We start from the raw sequence: 27,336 nt of genomic DNA, 5'->3' as shown, positions 1-27,336 counted from the left end.
TTTAATGGGAATTGCTGCAGCCCTTAGATTATCAGTAACTCAGGGATTATATGACATTAACCTGTTGAGCTTCACTTATGAGAGGTGTCGCCGCTCCCGTATCGTCACATTTTCTTGCTCGTAGAGCGTTCTTTTGGTCTATGCTAATTTTTGTCCTGTTTTATGTCTTTTTATTACATTGATATTGTTTTTTGTATAAACAAATTAAGATAATAAATAATGTAGAACAAGAAATGATGAAAGAATTTATTTTGCATTTTTTATCGTAAAGATTGTAACCATAAAACATAAAAGGAAAAAATTATTCTTTAGTATGCCATTCCCTGAAACACCAAAGCCAGTAGAGGAATGAATTGTTTAATTTCATTTACATTTGTGTCATATCATTTTGGTGCACATGATGTTGTAGGCAAACTTTCTATATATTCTGTTACAATGTGCTCCATGACTTTGCCATCAAAAAACATAAAAAAAAACTTCACGGGGTTTCCCTTATCCTGAACAGTACATTTCACATCTTTGGATGAATGAAAAGTAAAGGACTCCTCTCCTTATCAGTTACTGTCCAGTCACTTGGCAATGCAATGATCGAATCTAAATTATGGTTTTCTTCAGAATTAGACAAGTCTTATTCAGTCTATGTTAGAGGTTTCTGAGCTGATACTCTGAGTCTTGTAGTCATCATCAGTGTCTACACTGAGTAGTGATAATATCTCTTCAGGCAAAAGATTTTTCCTTCACTTTGGAATGCTCATTATGGGGGATAAATAGGATCAAACAAAAAGAAATCTGTCGTTTATCAGTGAATCCCAGAAGTGTAGCGGGAGGTGAGGGGTAGATGTCCTCTGTCACTCTGTCTTTCCGTTACAAAAAAAAGTTGCCATTTACTCCTATTTTAGCTGGTAGTGTTACCAAATGATGTTCCTACTATTTGTATATGAGTAGAGTGTATTTCTGAGCTTGATCAGTGTGGCACCAGCCTTGAAAGAGGGAGAACTGTTTACTATGTTGAAGGCAGTGTGATATGGGATGCGGGCGACAGATAAGCTGTTGGTGACACTTAACAGGTCAACAAACAATATCTAGAATTGATTATAATGATCTAATTACAAAATAGGGTTTATAGCATAGATCCACTTAAATTTGAGGTTTCACATAGCTTTGTTGAACAATATTCACTTACTTTTTCAGAATATGATTACAGGAACATCTCAAATGGATGGCGCAATATTGGTGGTAGCTGCCACAGATGGTGTGATGCCCCAAACAAAGGAACATTTGCTCCTTGCCAAACAGATTGGAATTGAACATATTGTAGTGTTCATTAATAAGGTAGGATTTATTGTACAGTCATTTGAAAATGAAAAGAAATTTATCAAGTTGACAGTAAGTTGATATAGGTTGGTGATGCGTCAAGAAGCAAATTTAGGGAATATTCACAATTTTTACTTATTCATTTTTGTAAATTTTCTCTTATTAGGTACAATTGCACCTCAGCTGGACAGATAGTGGTACTTACCAGATGTTATTCTTTTATTAGGTACAATTGCACCTCAGCTGAACAGATTGTGGTACTTACCAGATGTTATTCTTTTATTAGGTACAATTGCACCTCAGCTTAACAGATGATGTTACTTACCAGATGTTTTTCTTTTATTAGGTACAGCTTAACAGATTGTGTTGCTTATCAAATGTTATTCTTTTATTAGGTACAGTTACACCTCAAGCTAAGAGATTGTGTAACTTATCTGATGTTATTCATATATTAAGTACAATCGCACCTCAGCTTAACAGGTTGTGTTACTTATCAGATGTGTCAAGAGTCCAGCAAAAATATAAATAGTAATTTGTAGTTTTGTTTTTTGCTTTTGCATGTGAAGTAGGACAGTACTGTACAGTAGTTGTTTCTTTTCATGTACTAAAACTACTTGCAGTACATTAATTAAATTTAAACTTAAAAATAATTTTTAAATGAAACTGTTGTATTTTGTTCATCTGACAGTCATGTGCTCAGAGTTCTGAGATGTTTGGTTGAAAAAGTACAGTTGCATGCTTATATGTACTGTAACTGTACTTCAGATATGTTTGGTTAAAAAAGTACAATTGCATGCTTATATGTACTGTACCTGTATTTCAGAATAGGCAATCACACTGATGCAAATCATTGTTAATCAAACACTTTAAAAACTGCCTCTTAAGTTATTTTTTTCATACAGTTATTGGGCCATGTTTAGTGTTTCATGGTGTATGTGCTGAAATGCTAAGATCTGTGGTTAAAAGAAGTGAATTTGTACTTGTATAAGTACTACAAAATAGGAAATCATTGTTAATTGAAGGTATAAAACCCAATTCCTTTCCTAAACTTTTTTGTAATGTGATTGCACCATGCTGCTTTGTTTCATTGAGGGAGCAAGTGCTCTGAAATCCTAAGGTCTGTGGTTAAAAAAAATGCAATAGCCTAAGCCTCCCACACCACACCCTGTGAGTTTGAGTTGAAAGTTTGCTATTTTCTCCACTACCTACCAATGGAAGTCAGTGATTCTGACTTGGACTAACATGTCCCAAGTCACCACGACCACATTGGGCTTCACTACCCTTCAGGTGTCGTCTTCAGGGTAAGGTTACACAAAATTTAATGTACATTGTTTGATAGTGTTGTGCTGTATTTTGGTTGACATTTTACTTTATCTAAATCATCATTATTTATATTTTGTCATTTGTGAGGCAAAATGCTTTGTTGTAATTATTTGTTAGTCTGTATGTGCGCGTGCCTTGATGTATGTGAGGATCATATTACAGTGCAAAACACTACCATGGTGGTAACTCTCTCTCTCTCTCTCTCTCTCTCTCTCTCTCTCTCTCTCTCTCTCTCTCTCTCTCTCTCTCTCTCTCTCTCTCTCTCTCTCTCTCTCTCTCTCTCACTGCATTTCCATGGACACTTTATTTAGTATTATATATTTAGTACAGTAATGTAGTGTATCTGTATTTTTCAGTCTGTGTATGCACTTGTGTATAAAATGCGGTGTCTTATGGTAAACCAGCCCCCTCAATGTGGGACCACCTTGATGTGGTGAGGGGGCTCTTGAACCCCAGGAATTTGTTTCTGGGTTTGAGTCCAAGAGTCCCTTATATCAATATATAATTTTTTGGATTAATTTTTGTGAAATTTTACACTTTTCTTTCTCAGATTTATTGGACCTGTTAAATAGGAAAAGATACAGCTCAGGTTGGGTTTATATCCAAAGTTAAATAGTGGGAACTGTGGTAGGACTATCAACTGCCCAATAATGTTCAGATCTGAGAGTTATCAGATTGATAGCTCAAAGGCAGAACTATTCTTTAGGGCCGGACCATGGATTCTGGGGATAGGACTCGGCATTCTGTCTGGTTTGCCCATAGCATGATTAGTGTGGGGATGATTGTATTCTTGTAATACTCTCAGCCCTAGGAAGTGGGTTTGGCTTACACTTGGGCCACTCTAATCATGTTGTGCCATCTCCTTTGGGGTAGGGTAGGGGGTGGACAATTGGGAGTCGGTTCTCACTTGTGCCATTGGTGGAAGAATAAACTCCGTGAAAGGCTGATGATATCTTTTTAAGGTTTTCAGATTAATTTTTTTTCCTTTTACCTTCAATCTTTATGGGTAGTAATTATTGAGATTTGAGTACCCCTGGGCCCTTTGATGGAATCATCTCGGCACAGTTGACGACTGCTGCTCCAGTACAGAGCAGATCTTCTGGTATGGAAATGGATAGTTCTCTGGATAATCCAAGTAATCAAAATCAGAGTGGTATTAAAACTTTAATTCTATATAAGGCACCCATAAAGTGTAAATATCAAAATGACCCGACCTTGACCCACTTTGACTCCCTCTTTGGGAGTGGAAGTTGGTCGAGGTTTCTAACCATGGAAGCTGACCAAAATATTTCAGCTTTAGAATTAGAAAATTATTTATTAAATAGGCATCCAATGCCAGAAATGTCATTCAGACAAACAAAAGAGAAAACTTAGCTTATAGAAGCCACAACAAAAGGTCAGTCTGAAGACTGTTTGTCTTTGACAACATAGATAACATTAACGTGAAAGTGGAAAAACACGATACTATGAACAGCACTCAGGGTACCATTGTACTTCCTGAAAATAACAACGAACCAGTTGAAAAGAAACTGCTATTAGACTCTCTCAAAAAGAGACCCAAGGTCCAGGATTGTGAGATATATGTTGTACCAAGTAAAAACAGCAATAAACTATTATTAAAAATAGCAAAAATAAAATTTGAGCGTGAAGATCTACCACAAAAAATAAAAATTTTAGGCCAAAACAGAGAGTTAAGACCCTATATTCCAAAGCCACTACAGTGTCAAAATTGCAGTAAGTATAGGCACACAAAGAAAAATTGTAGAAATGAACCAGTATGCACTTATTGTTGATCTAACATACCACATAATGGAAGTGCAATGAACCAAAGTGTGTAAATTGTGGGCAGAATCATCATGCAAGATCCAAAGAATGTATGTACTACATAAACAATACGGAATTAAAAATGTTACAAGAAAGAACAGGGGTCTCAATAAAAGAGGCTAAATTAGAATTGAAAGTGAGAGGCATTCAAGATCCTGCTAAGAAACATACATATTCATCGATAACAAAAACCAATAATGAAACAAAATCACATACAGATAGAAGTAATAGAACACAGCTAAATAAATCTCAAGAAGTTAATGCTCTAAATAAATCTCAAGAAGTTAATGCTTTACAGAAAAAAAACTCAAATGGTAAAGAATCAAGAAACTGGAACAAAGGATATGGATAACATTTGATCAAATTCATTTGAAATGTTAATGCAAATAGGAGCACAAGAAGATACTACTACTACAGAAGTAACAGAGGAAAGTTGTGAAGGACCAGAAATTAAAGATAAAAAGAGACCCTTGGAGAGAACACCACCCAAAACAAAAAAATCAACTATTATTAGAGGAACTTCAGTTAAGGGGTGCACCGATCGCCGAATTTCGAGGAATTATCGATTTTTAGTTTTTACAGTTTTGTACTGGTATAGTGTAAATAAACATGTCCTGAAATATTGCTAAAATAATTTTTTTAGGTGGGTTTTTTCACATTTCTGTTCTCTGCTTTTACCGACATTTGAGCGGCATTGAGTGAAAAATTGTAGCAAAATTCTTTGATTAATAGCGCTCACTTCAAATAAATGTTACAAGGACAAAGCGTGACTGAATGGTGGTTTTCCAGAGCACATTACTGTAAGGCAGGTGTGTTTCAATGTAGAAATTTGGTCCGTGGATGACTTGCGATTTCGAGGGCGGAGTTCTTCCACGTGTTAGGGTGCAAGGGCACGGCGATGGGGACTTCTCGAAGGAGGGCGCGGCGTGGGAATTTCACGAAGGGCGGCGAGTCTTGAGGGGGCATCCGCAGGTAAATGGTAAAAGCGCTGCGCGTGGTTTGCCGTCGAAGGGCACGAGGAGAACGTATACTTGGAAAAGGGCCACGTGGTTAGCTAAGGACACTGCCAAGGACAGGTGGCTGGGTCCTTCTTCTCCCTGACTTCCACCCCGCGTGTGTGATAGCGAGACCTTGTGTCCTCTCCTTTTATCTCCTTCTGTGGGACTGGGGGCACCTCCAACATGGGGGTGTTGAAATCACCTTCCAGCTGACGTCCGCAGGGGAAATATGCCTGTAAGAAGTTCACCAGAGATCACCTTTGCCCTGAAGCAAGATTGTTTGAAAAGGAGTGGCTTTTAATCTTTTAAACCCTTGTATTCTGACCGTGCTAAGTCGATAGACAGATGGTCTATCGATCGGGCGGCTGGCAGTAAATAAAACAACAACACAAACAACAACAAAAGGGGGTGGGAAGGCAACTTGCTAGCGAATTCTTGCTAATCATAATAATATATATATATAATCAAATGGTAAGGTGGACAGGAATACTCTTGAATAGTCATTTGATTACATGTTTATTCCCAATGTTTCATAATCCATGGTTACATCATCAGGGGTTCTAGAATTAAAAAAAAAAAAAAGCATTGACAATAAGAATTACAGAAAAATTGTACAAAGGCAAAGTCAGAACATAAAAAAATGACAATCGACTTGAAAGGGAAATTTTTACACAAAGGACACCGAGGAACAGGCAAAACATTTTTACACAAAGGACACCGAGGAACAGGCAAAACACTGAGAAATTAATTAAAACAAATAGAATATATAAAAGACAAGTAAAAATTATATTTAAAATATTTGTTTTAAAACACTAAAATTTAAAATCACATTAAGAAAATAAATAAATAAATAAAAGTGACTAAGGGTATGGAGCCAACCTCTCAGTACGACACAAATACAGAAAATGAGGTCTTCGAAGGAGAAACAAAACAACGAAAACATTATTATTATGACAGGTATAAAGGAACAGCCGAAGTCTGAGTGTTCAGTTTCAGAACAAGCTGTTTTATCATCAGAGACTCGAGTAATGGTAGTTCCAGTTGGCTAGAAGCTCGTCCAATTATGTAGAAATCTTTGTTTTCAATGGGGCTTTTACAAAATTTCGCATGACTTCTGATGTTGGAGTGTTTGGGGCTGGAGATTTTTACCCCCGTACGAAAACTTACCCCCTGTGTGAATCTATGCATACTTTTAGAAGTCTCTGAGTGGATCCCACATAAATCCCCAAGTTACACTTGGGGCAAGAATACTTATACACCACTCCGGAGGACATCGTAGCACAAAGCTGATCCTTAAATTTAAAAATAGAGCCAATCGTTCGGGGGTTGATAGGAACAAGTTTAACATGCAGAGCACCAAAATGTTTTTGAATTATGCTCGTAAATTTTGTTCGAAAATGGACGTCATGACAGTACGGAAACTTGGCATAAAAGTGTAGTTTACGTACTGTAAGAGAATAACACTCAGTGAAAAACTTCTTGTTAAGTATTTTATTGAGGCTATTAAAAACTATCTTAGACAGAAAACAATTGAGGCGCCTAACGGCAGAGTGTCTCAAGTGCCAAAAACTAAAATTGGAGAAAAATGCAGTCAAAGTTTGGCTACTTTCAGAATGCGATATCTCAGCATTTAAATGAGGTACGACACTGGGGTTTGTTTTAAAATAAAGGTTATTGTGTCTGCTTTCAAACCATCATTGTAAAATAGCCAAGAGTTTAATGCATGCCGAAAGATAAAGCGATGACTGCATTCATCTTGAAATCAGTCTTATACTCCGGTACACTGAATCCCATAAAAACATACACCAATGCCCCTGTAACCCCTCTAGGACCCCCCCAAAGATATTATCTTTGTTTTATTTATCATTCTGGATAATTTCCTTGATTATCTTAATCTTACAGGAATAACTAGTGATTTTGTTCACTTCAAAAAAGACCTAAAAAGGTAATGCTTTACACAATAAAAAAGCAGCAGAAGGATAATAAGATATTATAATCAGAATACTCTGAGGCTGATACAGTCGTCTCACCTGCAAAACAATAATAATTGCCGTCAGTAATGGCTAAAATACATTTTGATTGGAAAAAACGTAAGCGCCAATTACTTCAGGCGAGAATCAAACGTCATAGTCCAGTAAATGATTATCCACATCATTCTCATGAGGAGTATCTTGAAGGGTGTCTGGAGTAGCAGTGAGGGTATCTTGATCACAAAAAAGCTGGTTGAAGTATGTCATGAAAATCTGGGGGATGAATGGAACCAGATCACACATTTTTACAACTTATGAATTCTTTGTATGTCTTTACCTGTACAGTAGATAGTTTGAATTTATCTGGTTTGACCTGTATCGTCTACGAAGTGTAAATGCGCTAGTGTTGCAAATACATTCTAAAACATAGAGACTTAATAACTAAGAGTTGTATTAGTCAAAATATAAAACACTGTTTGTTCATGAAAAAGCATTTCAGAACAAAGAGAAAGAGACACTGAATAAAGAAGTTGTTAAAAAGAGGTTGAGATGATTCTAAAAATAGATCGGTTGGAAGGGGAGAGAGAGAGAGAGAAATTCTCTTCCAAATCTGTTTTTATTTCAACCATTTATTTCTCTTTTTTAAGGGTAATGTATTAAGGTAACTTTTAAATGAAATTACAGTAACTTAAATTTCATTTAAAAGTTAACTTTATAATTTGGGATCATGAGTAGGGTCATATTTAGTGTTTAAACTTTAGAAATAAGCATTTATTAGCATTTTTAGAGACTATGCCAAACTTATGCAAAAATTCACCCTGCGTGAGGGGTTCTGGAACCTAACCTCGCCTAAGTTTGGGGTATGACTGTATACACTATACTGTAGTAGGTTCCGTTCTTGCTGATGAATTTTGTCAAAAATCACAGCTTTTAAGGTACACAGTCTGTAATGAAAATATTAAAATTAGTACTGTGCAGCACAGTAATGTAGCCAGAAATAATTTCTGATGTATATGTACAGTGATAAAGTAGTTGCTGATGAATTTTTGTACAGCAGTACCAGTCTGTTTATTAAAAGGGGTTCTGTTTTATGTCCCACGTTTTATCAGTAAACCGAAAATCATCGTAAACCAAAAACCAAAAATCCTCGAAAATCATAAGAAAACATTACTTTTAATGTTTGGGTGTATTGAAAACGATACAAACTGGATTTATATTGAGTTTCACATAAAAAAAATCCAAATTTTGATTATTCTGCCGTTTTGTAGCCATATGTCTTCCGTCGGGTTGGCATATGACGCGTCATAACCCCAGAACATGCATTGTAAACCGGGAAATAATTTTTGATGAATATATTTGAAAAGCGTTGTAACCTCGGAACATCGTAAGCCGGACTCGTCATAAACCAGGAACTGCCAGTACAGTACATACTGTACTGTAGTAGAAATATAATTTTGTTAAATACTGTACCATGTACATATACAGCAGTATATACAGTATACCAAATAAAAAAAAAGTGTGAATGTTTCCTTATCTTCTTTTTGTAAATTTTCATGCTACATATCCCCCGGAAACTGGCTAAGAAGTGGAATCTTCCTGGGAGTCTGGAATGATAAGATAAAAATTATACAATACAGTACTTCAAGTCCAGTACAGTATTGTACCTGTAAATGAACTGTAATAAATACAGTACAGAACTGTAAGTCTTTTGTAACACAGTTAAAAAAAATGTGTACAGTATGTACAGTAAATAAAAATGAAGAATTCCTTACCTTGTGGACATTGAGAGGGTACAAAGTCTGTTGAGTTGGGGTTTGAGGATTAGATCACTGTATCTGCTGCAGCAGGAGAGGGTGAGTTGACCTTGGAGGAAGGGATAACTTCTGGATCTGGAATAATGATACAATCTGTACAGTACTACTGTAGAATTGTTTTTTCTAAAATTTATAACAATTAACAAAACCATTTAAAAAAAAAAAAAAAGTGAAGAATTCCGTACTGTATTAGTACTCTGCTGTACCTGTTGCAGCTGAAGAAGGTTCAGTCGACTCAAGTAGGAAACCTTCAAAAGTTTCTTCAAGGGACTCTGGGTCATATGTAAACATGAGGCTCAATTCTGGAATGACAATTAAAAAAATTAGGTTATGAAACAGTATGGTATATACTGTACTATACAGTGTAATTGTACTACAGTAAAACATTACATATGTATATACCATTCAGTAAAACAAATAAAAAAAAAAAAACTTCCTTACTAGATCGAGTTGGAGAGGCTGGTGAGTCTACTGCTGGTGGAGGGTCATCACTTGCAAGGTGGTGGCCTCATCCTGGAATGATAATGAAAAAAATTAGGTTATGCAACAGTATATATTAATATATATTAGTACAGTACTGTACAGTATATTGTACACTACTTAACAGAAAAATCAATTTACATATGTACTACAGTAAAACAAATGAAAATAGGAGAATTCCTTACCAGATAGAGCTGGAGAGGCTGGTGGGTCATTTAGTAATGCTGGTGGAGGGTTATCGTGGCTCGATCCTGGAATTATGATGAAAAAAATTAGGTAATGCAACAGTACTTTACAATAGAAAACAATTTACATGTGTACTAAAGTCAAACAGATGAAAAAAATTAGAATTCCTTACTTGATAGAGCTGGAGAGGTTGGTGGGTCATTTAGTAATGGTGGTGGAGGGTCAGCGTGGCTCAATCCTGGAATGATGATGAATAAAATTAGGCTATGCAACAGTATTTTGCAGCATAAAACAATTTACATATGTACTGCAGTAAAAAAAAAAAAAAAAAAAAAAAAAAAGAATTCCTTATCAGATAGAGCTGGAGAGGCTGATGGGTCTATTAGTGGAGGGTCATCACTTGCAAGGTGGTGGCTTAATCCTGGAATGATAATAAAAAAATTAGGTTATGCAACAGTACTACATAAATATATAGTAACATACAGTACAGCAGTATATTGTACAGGTACAGCACTTTACAGTATAAAACAATTTATATATGTACTGTACTGTACAGTAAAACAAATAAAAAAAAATAATTCCTTACCAGAGAGGTTGGTGGAGGTAATTCTATGTCAGGTGCAGTGAAATCGGGATAGAACTTTTCTTCTGCAATGATAAAAGTGATTGGGTGATTCGTAATGTACTGCATAAAGTAAAATACAGTATAGTATGAAATTTATTACAGTTTATAAAACATTTTATAGTATAAATATACAATACTGTACAGTATGTACATACTGTGCAGTGGTAAAAAAAAAAGTGAAGAATTCCTTACCTGGGTTAAGAGTTGCAGGTGGTGCTGGAGACTCTCTTGAAGTCGAAAATCTCTAGTTTAGATTGGATGCTTCTTTTCATCTGTTTTTCCCTTACAGTCTCCTTGTTAAAGGTTAGAGAATCCTGAATTACTCTTTGAAACTTCGTGAACCTTTCCACATTAGAGTCCTGTTCCTCGATCATTACCAGCCCTTGCTCAAGTAGGCCAAAGCTTGTGACAAGCCTGTATCACTTAATGCCCTAGGCTTTGGGGCTGGTGCCTCTTCCTCCTCCTCAATCATCTGCTTCTCTAGATCAATGAGGTCCTCTGCTGACAACTCCTCTCCATGGGATTCCAGCAGCTTGTTCACATCTTCAGCTTCCTCATCCAAATTAAGCTTCTTACTATAGTGAACAATATTCTTTCTCACTACATCAAGACACTCTCCCTCCTCAAAGCCCATAAGTCCATCACAGAATTTGGACACAGCTTCTTCCAGCCCCCATTCAAATTGGATTTCTTGACCTCATTCCAAGAAGACTCAATGTTTTTTACAGCATCTAAAATACTGTAGCCCTTCCAGACTCGCTTGACATCCAACTTGTCACTGCTGTTTTCAGTGACCCTGAGGACATGGCAAAATGTTCTCCTGGTGTAATAAGTCTTGAAGCCAGCAATGACTACCTGGTCCATCGGCTGTAGAAGCAATGTAGTGTTTGGTGGAAGGTAGACTACTTTCACTTCGGGATAAATCTCACCCAAATTATCAGGGTGACCAGGGACATTGTCCAACACCAGCAGGACCTTAAATTCCAGACCCTTCTCCTTCTAATACTTCTTAACTGCTGGCATAAAGTGATCATGAAGCCATTCCTCGAAGATAGCAACAGTGACCCAGGCTTTCTTGTTAGCCTTCCAAATGAAAGGGAGCTGAGGCTTGAAAATTCCCTGAAGTACTCTTGGATTTTCAGCCAGATACACTAACAAGGGCTTCAGCTTGAGGTCACCATTAGCATTGCTCCCAAGAAGTAAAAGTCAGTCTCTCCTTACTGACTTTATGGCCTGGTGCTGTCTTCTCCTCCTTAGATATGTACGTGCAACTAGGCATACATTTTCAAAATAAGCCTGTCTCATCCACATTGAAAACTTGGTCAGCAGTATAGCCTCCATCCCTGATGATTTCGGCAAGACAACTTGGAAATCCTTGTGCTGCTTCCTCGTCTGCACTGGCAGCCGCACCCTGCAACTTAAGGTTGTGCAAACTTGCACGAACCTTGAAACGATTAAACCAGCCTCTGCTAGCTACAAATGGTTCACTTCCACTACCTTCCCCTTTCTTCTGCACTACTGCCTCATGCAACTGCCTAGCTTTCTCCTGAATAATACCAAGGCTAACTGAAATGTTCCATTGGTTTTGGTCTTCGAGCCAGACTGTCCATAACTTCTCCATCTCCATGAGGTTGCGGTCATGTTGCTTGCCTAGTGTAGTAGCAGCACCATGAGTAACAGCCATCATCGAAGCACCACCTTTCATGTGTTGTACAACATGTTCCTTATTCTTGACTATAGACTGAACAGTAGGTCAAACAACAAGAAAACAAAACTTTAGGAAACCTTTTAAAAGACTGAAGTTTCCTTAAAAAAGTGAGTTACCGTAACTGCCAACTGAAATAGAATACTGTACTGTACTGTATAGTAAGCATGTGAAGTCTGTATAGTACTGTAGATAATGTAAATGCATATTTTTGGATGTGTGTCATGCATACTGTACAGTATTTTCATTCGATATTTATTTGGTCAAACCACAAGTAAATGAAACTTTAGGAAACCATGCAACAGACTTAAGTTTTATCAGCAAAATGTATTATAATTAACTGCCAGTTAATAATATATAACCATGTGAAGTCTTTGTAAATGCATTTTTTGGAAGGGTGTCAGGCAGCAGCAGACATGCTAACATGTCGTTAACAAAGTAATTTTCACAAAATGACCCTAATACAACTCTTAGTTATGTCTGATATGTTTTAGGATGTTAACGAATCCATTTTATCAAACCAGCGTGGCTGAACAACCTCATCTCTTGATCACGTGAGCAGGGACTGCAATAAGTATTTCATAAAACCAGCGCGACTGACATGGCTAGAGCTTTTTTTGTTTTATGGTTATTCTTTGTCCAACTTTATTAAGGGATACTATACTGTAACAAAGCAAAAATAAAAAAAAAAGAATACAGTATAGAAAAAGAGAGAGAGACCGAGCAAGTGAGCAACAACAACGGTATCACTTACGTTGAAGCCTATAACACACACACACACACACACACACACACCTTTCCTTTTTTGTATTATTTTATGCTCTTCTCATTTATATATTTACTGTATTTTCTCATTTTTTAATTTAACCCCAAAAAATGAACATTGTGTGTGTAGGGTCCATACATACGCACACACTCGTCTTTGGTTGATAGCATTAAGACAATTTAAAAAGAGCACAATGTTTTGCCAACATTTACAAATTTGCATTTTAAATACTTTTAGTTAGAGACTAAATATCAACAATGATAAATATTCTCTTGTGTACTGTCATGATATGCATGATAATCACACTTAGAGTCAACTAAACTTGTGATGAAATGTTGTGCAGTAAATCAAGCAGAGCAAAAAAAAGAAGGGCAACACATGATACTGCACTAAGAAACACACTTACAAGGTGAAAGATGTATATAGAGACAGTAACATCAACAATGATGAAATGCCACACACACACACACACACACACACACACACACACACACCAGCCTGGCTAACATAGCAGAATTATCAAAGAATAAGTTTGCAAAGGTAAGGCCCCTTCTAAATCTTCTTAATGAGTATTTCATTAGTTACGGAACAGTTTTCAGCCTCACCAAGGTCGTCATTGATGAATCAGCGATACCTTATAATGGGCGCCACCCTACTAAGCAATTTGTAAGAGGAAAACCAATTCTATAGGGCTTCCAAGGATGAACAGCAGCCACTCCTATGGATGATTATCAAAGTAAAGATGAGAATCCAGGTTCTTCCAGAAGTTTTACAAACAGACTTTGGTATAGGGGAGGCAGTAATTTTAAGCTTTCTTGATAGGCTTCAGTCTGTGCTCAATATCAGTGGATAAAATTCGACTTCTAATTTCATAAAAGATCATGGTGCAACTGGCACTCTTCGAAGCTATATGATGGAGAAGTGGCCTCCTACTAGTGCCATACTATTTGAAGAATGATTAAGAGGGAGCTTTGAGTATCATTTTGATAGATTCAAATGTCATTGTAGTAAGGTAGGGTGACAATGATGTTGTCACTTTAACATCAAATCAACTTGCGGTATACCCATTAACAAAAGTGGAATGATGCTCAAAGACTCAAGAACAGAAAATAAAGTTAACAGTGTTTTTTTTTTAGTAGAAAGTATAATTCATGAATGGAGGTGTAGATAGAGCATGTGAAGACATAAGAATACATATCTTTCCATTGAAATTTCATATTGATCTTTGTGTAAGTGGATTCTTTCAGTCGAAGACCATATTTATTAATATTAGTGTAATTGGTTACAGTAATCCTTCAGTTATCCAGATTAATAGAACCAAGGGGTTGTTCGATAATGGCCAAATCTGGATAATGGGGAGAACAAATCTAGAGGTGTTAAAGGGCAGCTTTGTACGCTTCCTCACCTAACCTTGTCAGTACCACATAAACACTCAATATGCTTATAAACAACAGCGTCATACTTTAAACTGCAAACTTTATGCAAAAGGCAATTACAGGCAGTCCCTGGATTACGACGGGGGTTCCGTTTTTACGCCGTGTCGTAAACTGAAAAATCGTGGAAAATCGTCAAAAATCCTAAGAAAACTTTACTTTTGATGCTTTGGGTGTATTGAAAACGATGTAAACTGCATTTTTATTGAGTTTTTCATAAAAAAAAACTCCAAATTTTGATTTCTGCCATTTTGGAGCCATATTTCTTCTGTCGGATCGACATACGACGCATCGTAAAGCCTGAACATGCGTCGTAAACCGGGAAATAATTTCTGATGAATATATTTGCAAAATGTCGTAACCTCGGAATGTCGTAAGCCGGACCCGTCGTAAACCGGGGACTGCCTGTATCTTCATTTTTTCCCCATATTTGTAACAAAATATACTTCATATATACACTGAGAAAATAGGGAACCCTTTCTTTCTCTTTTGTAAATGACATACAGTAGTTCATTGGGCAGGTAGCCTGTGTGTGTTTACCCACAGCCTACCATGTATTTTTATAAAGCACCTTTCTTATTAGTTCTTACCGTATTGTATTGCCATACATGAGATACAAAGTGTGTGTGAACTACACTGTATTGACTTAGGCTAGCCCAGGTGTTACATTCACAGTATCCATTTGCATATGTCAGATAGGCTATTACAGCTGTATTTAAATATTATGAAACTTATTTCACATACAGAATCCAGTCACACTGTATTGTTATCCTATTATATTATCATTGTCAAATTTACAAAAAAAAAAAGTCGTCCCACCATGTGTAATGTTTACATTTTCAGAATGAGCTGATTGAGCCTACTAGCAAGAGAAATGAATGTATTAATGGAATTAATATTTTTATTTTTGTACATAAATGTAATTTAAATGTAAAATGGGTATATAAAGGTAAAGTAACACTTTATTTTAAAGTAAAATCCCTCAGAATCACAAAACCGCTGTTTCCCAATCTGTTTACGTCATACTCGATGTTGTTTATGTCAGTTCTTTGGTAAGTGGTTGTTAATTATAAGAGATGGTCATGAATTGTTACATAAGTCATAAGTTTGGTTATTTTGTTTGAAAGCCTAGCCTAGTACAATGTACCGAAAATGAAATTCATTCAGTTTGTAATACAGTAAACCCCCCGTATTTGTGGTCTCACAATTCGCAGACTCACCTGTTCGTGGATTTCTCTATGGAACATATATACGCATTATTCGCTGAAAATTCGCCCATTCACAGTATTTTTCACTGAGAAATATTCACTAATTACTGCATTTTCATCTCATTTTAATGACTAAGTGCACTTTTTGTGATAAAACTATTAAAGTACTCAGATAGTGCTCGAGATATGATAATTCACCTTATGATAATTTGATTTTGCGATGGGGTAAGCAATTAATACTGATACGACAATATTTATAAAATATTTTTTAATTTCGCGCACGCGCAGGCAGCATCGTACAATCAGGCAGCGAGAGAGACCAAATTGCAATAGATCAACTTCTTTTCCTCCATCTCTGCATCCCATCGTCTAGTTAAAAAAGTAAAACAGAATGATAAAAGTATTGTTAGTACTATTATACTCTTGCGTAAATGCGTAGAGCCATGAACAGCCGACTGAGAAACTGTTGTTTTGCTTATCACGGAATTGAATAACAACAACCCTTTTGCTTGTATTTCAACCATCGTACGGTAATGCGCCAATAGCTAAAAATCCGCTTATACTTAAAACCCCTCTAAAAACACTTAGAACTACCTATTTTGATAGTTTAAATGCAAGAAAACCTTCTAAAAATGCTTATACCTGAGTATTTTAACAGTTTTATCACAAAAAGTGCATTTAGTCATGAAAATATGAAAATACAGTAATTAGTGAATATTTCTCAGTGAAAAATACCACGAATTGGCAAATTTTCTGCGAATAATGGGTAGATACATTCCGCAGAGAAATCTGCGAATACGTGAGTCCACGAATCGTGAGACCGCGAATATAGGGGGTTTACTGTAGAACAAATGATGTTCAGTAGAATAGGACTGATATATTTTTATATTATACCCTTACTGTATTCGGTATGGGTAAAAGATCGGCAAGGAAATATACTGCTAAATTTAAGCTGCAAGTTGTAGCTGAAGCTGAGAAAACAATGTTCAGGCTGCTAATGTCTATAAATTATCGTGCATCAGAAACTCAATCGTAATTAAAATTCAGAGTATTTTAATCAAAACTACTGGTCATGTAAGAACACATTACTGCTATTTTTACGCCGATAAACGATAAATACGTAAAGCTTGTATTATGATGAAATCAAGTGAAAATAGTGAACTGAATGGCCGACGTCATCTGTTAACAAAAAAAAAGTAGCTAAATTAATTTAAAAACGAGAAGTGTTTAAGTTATATTTCGACTTAAAAACGCTTTGTATAACAAAAAATAACCTTGCCCCATATAAATAAAGTATCTAGAGATTCATTTACACTAACTAGAAGCAAGAAAAGCTCTCTGAACTGAGTTACATATGGCGAAATAAACTTCTAGCATAATCGATTTCTAAACCAAAACATTGATCACTATGATCGCAATTTATAATACAAAAGCAATATAAGAATATATACAATATTATTTGATACATTGAATTAAGGCATAACATTTTAAAAGATCTATGGAAAAGATGCATATTCGTTATGTTGAAGTTTGTATGATACGATATGTGAGTATAGAGTACAGTATAATGTAGGCTAGGCTACTGTGTTATGTATACAATATACCATAGTGTAGGCTAAGTATTTCTTGTTTGTTATTCAATTTCTCTTTGTATTGAATTATCATAAGTCACTCTGCATGAACCTCCAGAATTAGCTGATATTAATAATTACTATACCATGTATGTATAGAGTACAGTATACTTTATAGTGTAGGGTAGGCTACCATATATGTATGCATGGCACTGAATACCCTAGTGTAGGCTATGCTATATTCGAGATACGTTTTTTCCAACAAACGATGGGTTTTTTTTGGAACCTAACCCCATCATAAGTAGGATAATACCTGTATAAGCATTTTTAGTTTTTTTTATGTTTTTAGAAGGATTCTAAGTATTCGCGAGTTTTAGCTATTCGGCCGGGGAGGGTGGGGCAAGTTGTGTGGTACGTATCCCTCGTGAATACAGAGGGTTTACTGTACACAGTGATGGTGCCCTACAACACCCTGTGTTTACATCTGTAGTACATATGGCATTTCTCAGTGATGACTGTTCAAAGCAAATTCATTTTCAGAACACTACTAAGAAGTTATTAGAATTTATCTATACAGTATATGCATACGTACATACCCTATGCATATAAATTATAAATAAAATAGTGAAGGAGTGTTTGTTACTGCATTAGGCTTCGATGTAAACATACCTCTCTCTCAGTACAGTACTGTGCATATCCTTTAATGAAATACGAATACTGTATCATAAACATAAAGACAAAAAACTAAGCAAACTCCAGGAAGTTGGCAATGCCATCGGATGAGTGCATGCATACCAAGGTATGTGTTGCCATTTATTTGCTTTGCTTGATTTGCTTTACAATATTTCATTGCAAGTTTAGTTGACTCTAAGTATGATTATGACACGTAACATAACAGGACACAAGAGAATATTTTATTACTTGATATTTCATCAATAATCACTGTTAAAATATTTAAAAAGCAAATTTCATATGTAGACAAGGCAAAACAGAACAGGCTGTAACAAGTTCATAGACACCATGGAATAAGTGTGTGCATACGTACATATACGTACCCACGCAGACAATTGTGTTTATCTTTTGGCCTGTAAAAATAAAATAAAAAAATTGGAAAATTCAGTAGGAATATAAATGAGAATACTGTAGCATAAAGTATGATAAAATACTGAAGGAGACTGTACTAGGCTTCAATGTAAACATATCACAGGTATTTCTCTCTCTCTCTCTCTCTCTCTCTCTCTCTCTCTCTCTCTCTCTCTCTCTCTCTCTCTCTCTCTCTCTCTCTCTCTCTCTCTCTCTGTATACCATAATTCAGTATTTTACTTATCCTTTAGTGAAATAATTACTGTATCATAAAAATAAAAACATGAAACTAAAACTCCAGTAGGTTTATGACGCCATCAAATTAGTGCATGCTTACCTACATATATGTTGCCCCCCCTTTTTTTTTTTGCTTGATTCACTGCGATGTATTTCAGGACAAGTTTAGTTGAATTTTAATATGATAATCACACACATCATAAGAACACAAGAGAATGTTTTATCTCTGTTGATATTCCATGTCTAATCACTGTAAGAATATATAAAATGTAAATTTCATATGTAGGCAAGACAAAACCAAACAGGCCGTTACATTCACAGATGCCATCGAGTGATTGTGTGCATACTTACCTACCCTGCGCACAGGAATGCATTTAACCTCAGGTTTGAAAAAATAAAAAATGAGAAGATACAGTAAAAATATAAATGAGAATACTGTAGCATAAAATATAAATAAGTAAAGGTGTGTGTGTGTGTTACTGTACTTAGGCTTCAGTGTAAACATAGCTAAGTTACTGTTCTCTCTCCCTCTCTCCACACTATCCCCTTCTCCCCCATGGCACCCAGCCATCAGACCCATCCCTCCCCTCCTTGAAAACTTTTTGAAGCGTCTCCTACCCCCCAAAAACCCATTAGGTTTTCGTTGTGATTGGTGTATAATGACCTGTGTTCCCACCAGTTAATTTTTGCAACATTTGTGGCAGTTGGGATGCCCATGGTGGTTTTTTTTTTGCAACATTGATTTTTTTCCTTTTCTCTTAATGTATTCCTTTAAATGGAATTCTGAGGCTATTTCGTAGTTTACCCAACTAATGTATATCATCTTCCTGACATGATGTAAAAAGAGAGAGGTGTTGTTTGCTTTGTGCATGTTTGTTCACCATCCACCCTCAAGGGCACAGCTAGGAAAGTGTTGGTTAACATGAGTACATCCGTTCACTCATTCGCTGTTGACTTTCAAGAGGCACAGACAGGAAAACCTCATTTGCATGCATGTTTTCATTGATTCACTGTCCAATACCTGTAGCATAGATTGTAGGTTATCCATGAAGAACAAAAGCTTGTCTGCTTGCGTGGACTAGGTCCACTGTCCAATAACCCTGTCATACTTACCAGGCGTATTTAGTAAGTAGAAAATGCTTTTATTGTTCTTATCAGACTTGGATGAGTCAGTTCAGTACTAAAATCTGCAAATGTTTTTATTATTTTAATTGGATTCAGGCAAATCCATTAAGTACTGAAATCTGCAAAGTTGAGGTACCACTGTACTGTATATCCTCCTAACTGTCTGTCCTCTGTCATAGCTTGAAGGCTGTCTTTTCTGTACTTGCCCTTTTTATGTTATAGTCCTCTCTCTCTCTCTCTCTCTCTCTCTCTCTCTCTCTCTCTCTCTCTCTCTCTCTCTCTCTCTCTCTCTCTGTTGTCGTCTTTGTCTTTTATCCTTAAGCTATGGGGTCCAATGCCTTGATGCACCTTTTCTATTTTTTTTATTGAAAGTCTTCCCCCCACTATACCCTCCTTTTCTAAATCTCTGTCTGTGTAACACTGGGAGGAATTAGATGTGATATGATTTTACTTGAAACAGTCCAGACAAGACAGTTATAACCCTGCTACTACAGAATTACAGTCCATTCATGACCATTACTCGTACAGAGACCTTTTTTTTCCAGTCACTTATACTCAGAATATTGCAGGAAGAATACTTCATGACAGAATAGATATTTAGGCAGTGGGAAATTATGGGATTTTAAGCAATCAGTTTCCTGGTAGGTGCCTACCTCACAGTCCCTCATTTTTGTAGTGAATCTAGAAAACACAAGAAGTTACTTATCATGACTAAAGGCAATAATGTTCAGCTTGTATATCTGTCCATTTGAGGTGCATTGTCTTTTCTTGAGAATGTGTGTCCTCTTTTTGACTTTTTAACCCCTTTAATTGACTGGTGTTCATATCTCAAAGTACTTAGATATCACAATCATTGTAGACTCACAGGGCTGACTTAGTTAATGTGTTCTTAAATTTGGGATTAAAACTGGAGCAAGAGAAAACTAAAATGCACTTAAGGCCTAAATAGTCACTACAGACAACTTTTAGTAATGCCTGTAGTCATCATTCTAAGTGTGCCGTTAGGGGTGAACTTCCCTATGGGTTCATTAACTGTTATTACATTTGTGGATTTTTTTTTTTTTTGTTTTTTGTAGGTCGATGCTGCTGATGAAGAGATGGTCGAATTGGTGGAGATGGAAATTCGTGAGTTAATGAGTGCGATGGGCTATGAGTTAATGAGTGCGATAGATGGCTATGAGCTTGCCTCTAATGCCTTTTGGTGATAATGTTGCCACTAGTTTAAATGGGAAAAATTTATTTCTAGATTGGTATGCAATTTCAGTCATTTTTGTACAAGTGGTTTGTTCCTACAGTACTTGGATACAAACGGCCTTCTTTTCGTGCATGGAGTTGTCCTTCCGTGCATGCACTGATGACTGTTTGCTGAGAAGGCAAAAGAATAACGTAGGTAGGCCTAGGACAAAATGCCCTCCTCTTGCCAACCTGTGCTCCCCATTGTTTTCTTGCCTCTGATGCCATCGAATTTTTATTTTTTTGCAATCTTAAAGTGAATTAAATGTTGATAATTGTTAGAGATGACTTTGTTGAAAATATTTTAATGGTGTACTCTTTAAAAAATTTATTTCTAAATTGGTATGCAATTTCAGTCATTTTTGTACAAGTGGTTTGCGTTCTCTACTTGGAAAATACAAATAGTTTCTCTCTCTCTCTCTCTCTCTCTCTCTCTCTCTCTCTCTCTCTCTCTCTCTCTCTCCTTCTTTTCGTGCATGGAGTTGTCCTTCCGTGCATGCACACACAACAGCAACTCTCTCTCTCTCTCTCTCTCTCTCTCTCTCTCTCTCTCTCCATGCTAAAACATACTTTGCTGAGAAGGCAAAAGAATAACGTAGGTAGGCCACAGGACAAATGCCCTCCTCTTGCCAACCTGTGCATTCCCCATTGTTTTTCTGGCTGCATTTGTGTGTGGATGCATGTACATGTCACCTACTGGTGACCTTTTTGTGTGTTAAAAGTGACATGGTGTGCATGGTGCAATTAATTTCACATGATTGTGTGGACAGTGCTGTAGCAGTGAATTTTGAGTGCCTTGTGAAGGTCCTTGTGTAAATTTTAGTGCTGTAAGCTTAACCCTCACTTGTTCTTTGTTCTGGGTGCTGGGTCGTCATGGAGGCAGTCTGAGCTTTGTTGCAGTACAGGTGGCTGGCTATAAGCCGTGCATAAGTTTACTTTTGCAGTACTGTATATCTGCATTTGGTCTGCATTTCTTCAGAATAAATGAATGTTCACAAGATCCACATGATTGGAATATATGGGGTGGCAATTTCCACAGGGGAACCTGTGGAAAATAGAGGCTTTTTCCAGCAGGCTTCAGACACTGCCATTTCCCCCTTTTTGACTTGCTGTTTCACCTACTCTGATAAAGAAATGTGAGTACTGTATACTTTTTCCTTCTTGTATTTGTGTTATTATATGGAAAAACCCATAGTCAATGAGCACATTGTAAGGAAGTTTGGCATAGAATTTTCCATTGTCATGAATGAATATTTTTGTTTTCACTGAGGACATAGCAGCATTTAAAAATGGTCATCAGAAGCTGTATCTTTCTCCTAATGATATCTGCCTTTTAGGTCTATAAGACTTAGTCATTTGGAAATTCCTGCAATAGTTTAACCTATCTTAGACAAGGTAGTCATTCTGTTGCAGTATTCTTCTGTAGAGGAAGAAATAACTTACTTTCTCTGATGAGTGTGACTTAGGGATGTGACCAGGCCTGTGGAGGAGTATCAACAGCTGAGGAAGGGTAGGGGAGTTGGAAGTGCTCTCTGCCTTTGCTGCCTTCTGCTCCTCCATCTTCTTCCACCTCAACCTCACTCTTTCCCCACTATGGGGGCAGAGAGAAGAGGAAGTCTAGCCCTGCATTTGAATTCTAGATATGCCTCTTTCTATCCAACCCGTCTTTGGGGAAGGGTGGGGAAGCATGGTTACTGGTGGTGATTGGCTTTTCCTGGATAAGGTCAGTACTTGGTGCCGCCTAGACTTGATATCTGACACCGTCTCTGCTCTCAGTAAGTTCTCAAGCTTATTTCAAGTCAAGTTTTTTTTTTTTTTTTTTTTTTTTTTTTTTTTTTCTCAATCTAATGCTGGAGCCATTACCCTCTCTTTACTACTCTTGGGGGTTGCACAGATGGGGTGTACAGCCCGTTTGTGCAGTTTTTTCATTACATATATACCCAGTCTATGGATTAGCTTCACCAGTGGCAACAACGTGCTTGTGTTGTTTTTGTCCTTCCATTGTTGGACAGCTGTGATGACTGATGGGAGAAAACCTTAACCCTTCGCATCATGACTCCCCTGGGTCACTGGGAGGGCGTTAATGCACAATTTGTTAACAGTGCAAGTGACCTAAGTGAGAGACTAAATAGGCTTGCTGCCATGAAGGAAGTCCTATTCTTCTCACCGCGACTCCTTGAAATTGCATAGAGATGGGTTGCACGACCCATTCATGCTCTTCATTTGTTTCCTGGTTGCCTGGTTTACAGATTGAGTTTTTTGGTGCCAATGAAGTTTGGTTTTGTCCTTGTGTGTGTGTGTGTGTTTTTTTTTTTTTTTTTTTTTTTTTAGGACTACTGTATGATATCAAGAGGTGTAAACAATCACTAAACTAAAGATTTTTAAAACATTTACAATACATCCAGGTTAACTTCAAAGTTCCTGAAACAATATTTCACTGAACAACTAGTAACTAACCTACCAAAAAAACAAGTCAGCCATTTCCCTATTTAATTTATGATGATGATCATACTTACGTTAGCCTAAAGGTAATTTTTTTTTATAAGAGTAACCTAGATACTTGAGTAGCTTGTCTATCTCCCAGCATGCAAGATTATGCTATAAAAGGATTTTGACAAAGGAAAAATCTATTTCTGGGAGAGACCTGTGTCACCCGGTGAAATAACCATTCAGCACTTATTTCTAGGTAAAGCTATTGCTAAACATACCAGAGAAAAGCTAAATGCCAAGCTGGAGTTACTACCCCCAGTGCAAGCTCCATGAAATGGAGTCGTGTATGAGAAAGGGTGAGATTGTCACAATCACAGGCCTCCGCCCTGTAAACATTCCCAAATGTCAAAGTCCCACCGAGTGAGGTGCCGATACAAACCCCTACGCACTTTCGCGGACTGGACTAAAACAAACCAGCGCCACCTGCATTCCATGTTAGCACCCCCATCCTGGAATGGTATTTTATCAAGGGGTGGAAAAGAATCAGAGATGGGTCACTGGGTGACACAGGTCTCTCCCCAGAAATAGATTTTTCCTTTGTCAAAATCCTTTTTCTGGGTTGTCCGACCTGTGTCAGCCGGTGAAATAATAACAGAGAAACAAAATACCATCCTGAAACAACAAAAGAAACTTGTAGAGGAAAGAAATAAAACTATAAATCCACAAGAGTTTTAATTATCCAAGTAGCAAAAATATGGGTACTTAATTATATAATATACTTAAATATATACATAGGATAAGATGGGGGAACTATGTTCCACAAGACAAAAGAAGACAAAAACGTATTTAAATGTAAACATAGGAGACAATACAACACTATAACATGGTCAGGAGACAGGCTGTGAAGTATGCCTGACCTAGAGGTGATCGAAAGGGAATAAATGAGGCAGGTAGGAGGGAGGAAAGTGACTGAGTACAAGAAAAAGAATTAAACAGAGGGAGGAACAATGTTTCCTGCCGCCACTGTGGTGAACTTCAGAGCTTCTAGGGATTTCAAATAGTGGCGTTTGAAAACTACTGGAGACTTCCACCCTGTATATTTTGTAAGATCCTCGAAATTCATATAATGGAAATAGTTAGTGGAGGTGGCCACCGCTCTAATGTCATGTACTTTTGGAACTGAGTCTGGGTTTGCTTGTTTAATGAAATACAAGATCTGCTGCCTAATGGCCTTCATAGAAATAGTTCCTCCCCCTTCCCTTACAAACAGAGGCCCCGAAGTTATCTGTGAGGTCCTGTCTAAATAGGCCTTTAAAGTAAAGACTGGGCATAAAGACAGGTCTTGTGGGAGGGGGATGACCTTCCAGGGAGACCACCTATCTCGAGGATCTTCATTCTTAGCTAGAAACTTAGGGTGAGGAGCTAGCAACACTTCACCTGATGGAAGGAAATCAATATGATTGGGTTCTCTAGACAGGGCAGACAGCTCGGAAATTCTAGCACCTGAAGCTAAACTAATTAAAAATAAGGTCTTCCTCAATAAGTTTATGAAAGAACAATGTTGATTATCCATTTCTGAAGCTAATTTAAGGACATCATTTAAGAACCAGGAAACCGTATGTGGGCGGGTTATTGGTCTTAAATGAGCACAGGCTTTATATTAGGGATTGACGAAAAATAAGAGTATGTTAAGTTAATTTTAAACCCGTGTAAAAATATCTTTTTCAAAGCTGATTTGGCTGTAGTAATAGTGCTTGATGCCAGACCTTTCTCAAACAATGACCTAAAAAATGAAATTGCTAAATTTGTGGTCGTTACAGTTGCTTCAGATTCTTTTAGGAAGAGTGCTAATTTCTTAACTGCTGAGTCATATTGTCTGAGAGTGGATTCCCTTTTGTCTGATTCTAGGAACAAAGTGTTAATAGGATCAATATTAGCATCTTTCTGAGCTGCAAACTTCATGAAATCCACAAAGCCAGGGCATTCTGAATTCTTGATAAAACTGACACAGTCTGAGTTTGTACTATTTGCATCAGTTTTGGGCTGGGAATTTGTAAGCACCAAGCTTCAGCTCTAGAAGAAGTGGAAACCAGTTGCTCTTGCCAGTTGGGAGCCACTAGGGCTATCTGACCTTTGAATGTCCTGAGCTTGTGAAGGACTTTCAGTAACAGGTTTACTGGAGGAAACAGATAGATCCTTTGCCACTTGTTCCAATCTATTGACATTGCATCTGTGGAGTGAGCTAGAGGGTCCAGGTTGGGAGCAACATAACAAGGTAGTTTGTGGTTGCATTCTGTTGCAAAGAGATCTACTTCAAGACCCGGAACTTGACTGCAAATCCATCTGAATGATGTCTTGTCCAGGACCATTCCGACTCCAGTGGAGTTGTCCTGGATAGGAATCTGCAATGACATTCGGACCCTGCAAGATGGGTAGCAGACAGATGCCACGGTGTTTGTTTGCTAGGGAGAATATTGCTATCATAACCTGGTTGATCCGACTCGACTTGGAACCTCCCCTGTTTATACAATGTACCACTAATAAATGCTGTCCAGGACCAATCTGATATGAATCAGATTGTTTGGACGCAGCTTCTTCAGGGTTAGAAAGACTGCCTTGTTTCCAGGACATTGATATGGAACTGGCGGAATTTAGCGGACCAAGTCCCCTGTACTTTCTTGTGTTGAGAGTATCCTCCCCACCCTTTAAGGAATGGTGTGAATCACTAATGCCGGAGGGGGAAATTGAAGAGGTACTGAATTGATAAGCTCTTGACTGTCGTCCAAGGCCGGAGTCTCTTTTTCAGAATGGCGGAATCAGGGACACCTTGTCTCTGAACCTGACATTGGCTCGGCTCCGCCATACCCTGTTTATATCCTTCAGCTTGGATTTCAGAAGTAGATCCGTCACTGAAGCAAACTGAAGAGAACCTAAGACTCTTTCTTGGGTCACGGGAAGCTTTCTTGTTCTTGAGGAACTGCCTGGTTGCTTTGGCTATTTTCTCTCCGTTACATGGAAGAGATAGTTTGTTTGAACACTTTGGGGTCCCACTGGATCCCTGTTGTTTTTATTAGCGACTCTCCGAACTAGGCGGGATTTCTCCTGTTTATTTGAAAGCCTAGAGATTCCAGAAAACCGAACAATTATGGCTGTTGCTCTCCGGCATTCATTGGCATTGGGCGCCCAAATATCAATCATCCAGGTATGCGGCTAGCATGATCCCCTGAGACCAGAGTTGCTGAACTACCGTATCTGCCAGTTTGGTGAAGATTCTGGGGCTATATTGAGACCGAAGGGCATGACTCTGAACGAGTATGCTTGATTTCCCAGTCTGAACCCCAGATAAGGAGAGAATTTCGTCGCAATTGGGACGTGATAATAAGCATCTGAAAGATCTATAGAGGGGTTACGGCTCCACGGGGCAGTAGGGTCCGAACCTGCGAGATTGTAAGCATTGAAACTTTTGCATTGAATGGAAGAATTTTACGAGACAAGTCTAGAATTAAAATGCTGACTGGAACCTTTCTTTGGAACACTGAACAGTCTGCCTTGAAATTTCAGGTGTCTCGCTTTCTTTATTGCCCTCTTTTTAATAGATCTTTCACAAAGTCCTTCAGAGCCTTGGATGGTGATTGATGGAACCTGACTGGGGGGAGGACCCTTGCACCAACTCCACCCCAGTCCTTTGGAGACTATGCTCTGGGCCCAGGGACTGAAGCTCCACTGGTCCCTTTGAAAAAACCTCCCGCCTACCTGAGACATCTCATTGGGCAGGAGAAGGTCTGCCTCCTCTAGAGCCTCTACCTCCTCTTCCTCTGGAGGGAAGAGTGGTGTTCCCCTACCTCTAAAGTATCCTCTGGCTCTAGTTCCCCTTGCATTTTGTATTGAGCAGAAATGCCCCTGGCTTTCATATGAAGCATTGAAAGCAACATATGAAGGGGCAGCGAGAGGCTGATGGGCTGGTTGAACCAGCACATACTGAGGTTGAGGTTGGGAATGGGAGGTTGAAGG

The 27,336-nt window shown here is 37.7% G+C and overlaps 1 protein-coding gene across 1 annotated transcript in view; it reads left to right on the top strand.

The window, feature by feature from the left end:
• The window catches only part of mEFTu1 (mitochondrial translation elongation factor Tu 1), a 235,199-nt gene that overhangs the window by 113,248 nt on the left and 94,615 nt on the right, over positions 1-27,336 (top strand). Inside the window, exons 4-6 of the mRNA XM_067103039.1 lie at positions 1,192-1,332; positions 20,739-20,815; positions 20,862-20,943. Coding sequence (XP_066959140.1) covers positions 1,192-1,332; positions 20,739-20,815; positions 20,862-20,943 — 300 coding nt within the window. The remainder of the gene's footprint in view (positions 1-1,191; positions 1,333-20,738; positions 20,816-20,861; positions 20,944-27,336) is intronic.

The sequence above is a fragment of the Macrobrachium rosenbergii genome, chromosome 4, assembly GCF_040412425.1.
Source record: "Macrobrachium rosenbergii isolate ZJJX-2024 chromosome 4, ASM4041242v1, whole genome shotgun sequence".
NCBI classification, from domain to species: Eukaryota; Metazoa; Arthropoda; class Malacostraca; order Decapoda; family Palaemonidae; genus Macrobrachium; species Macrobrachium rosenbergii.
Note: the sequence above shows the minus strand (reverse complement) of the source record. Positions and strands in the feature narration are given on the sequence as shown.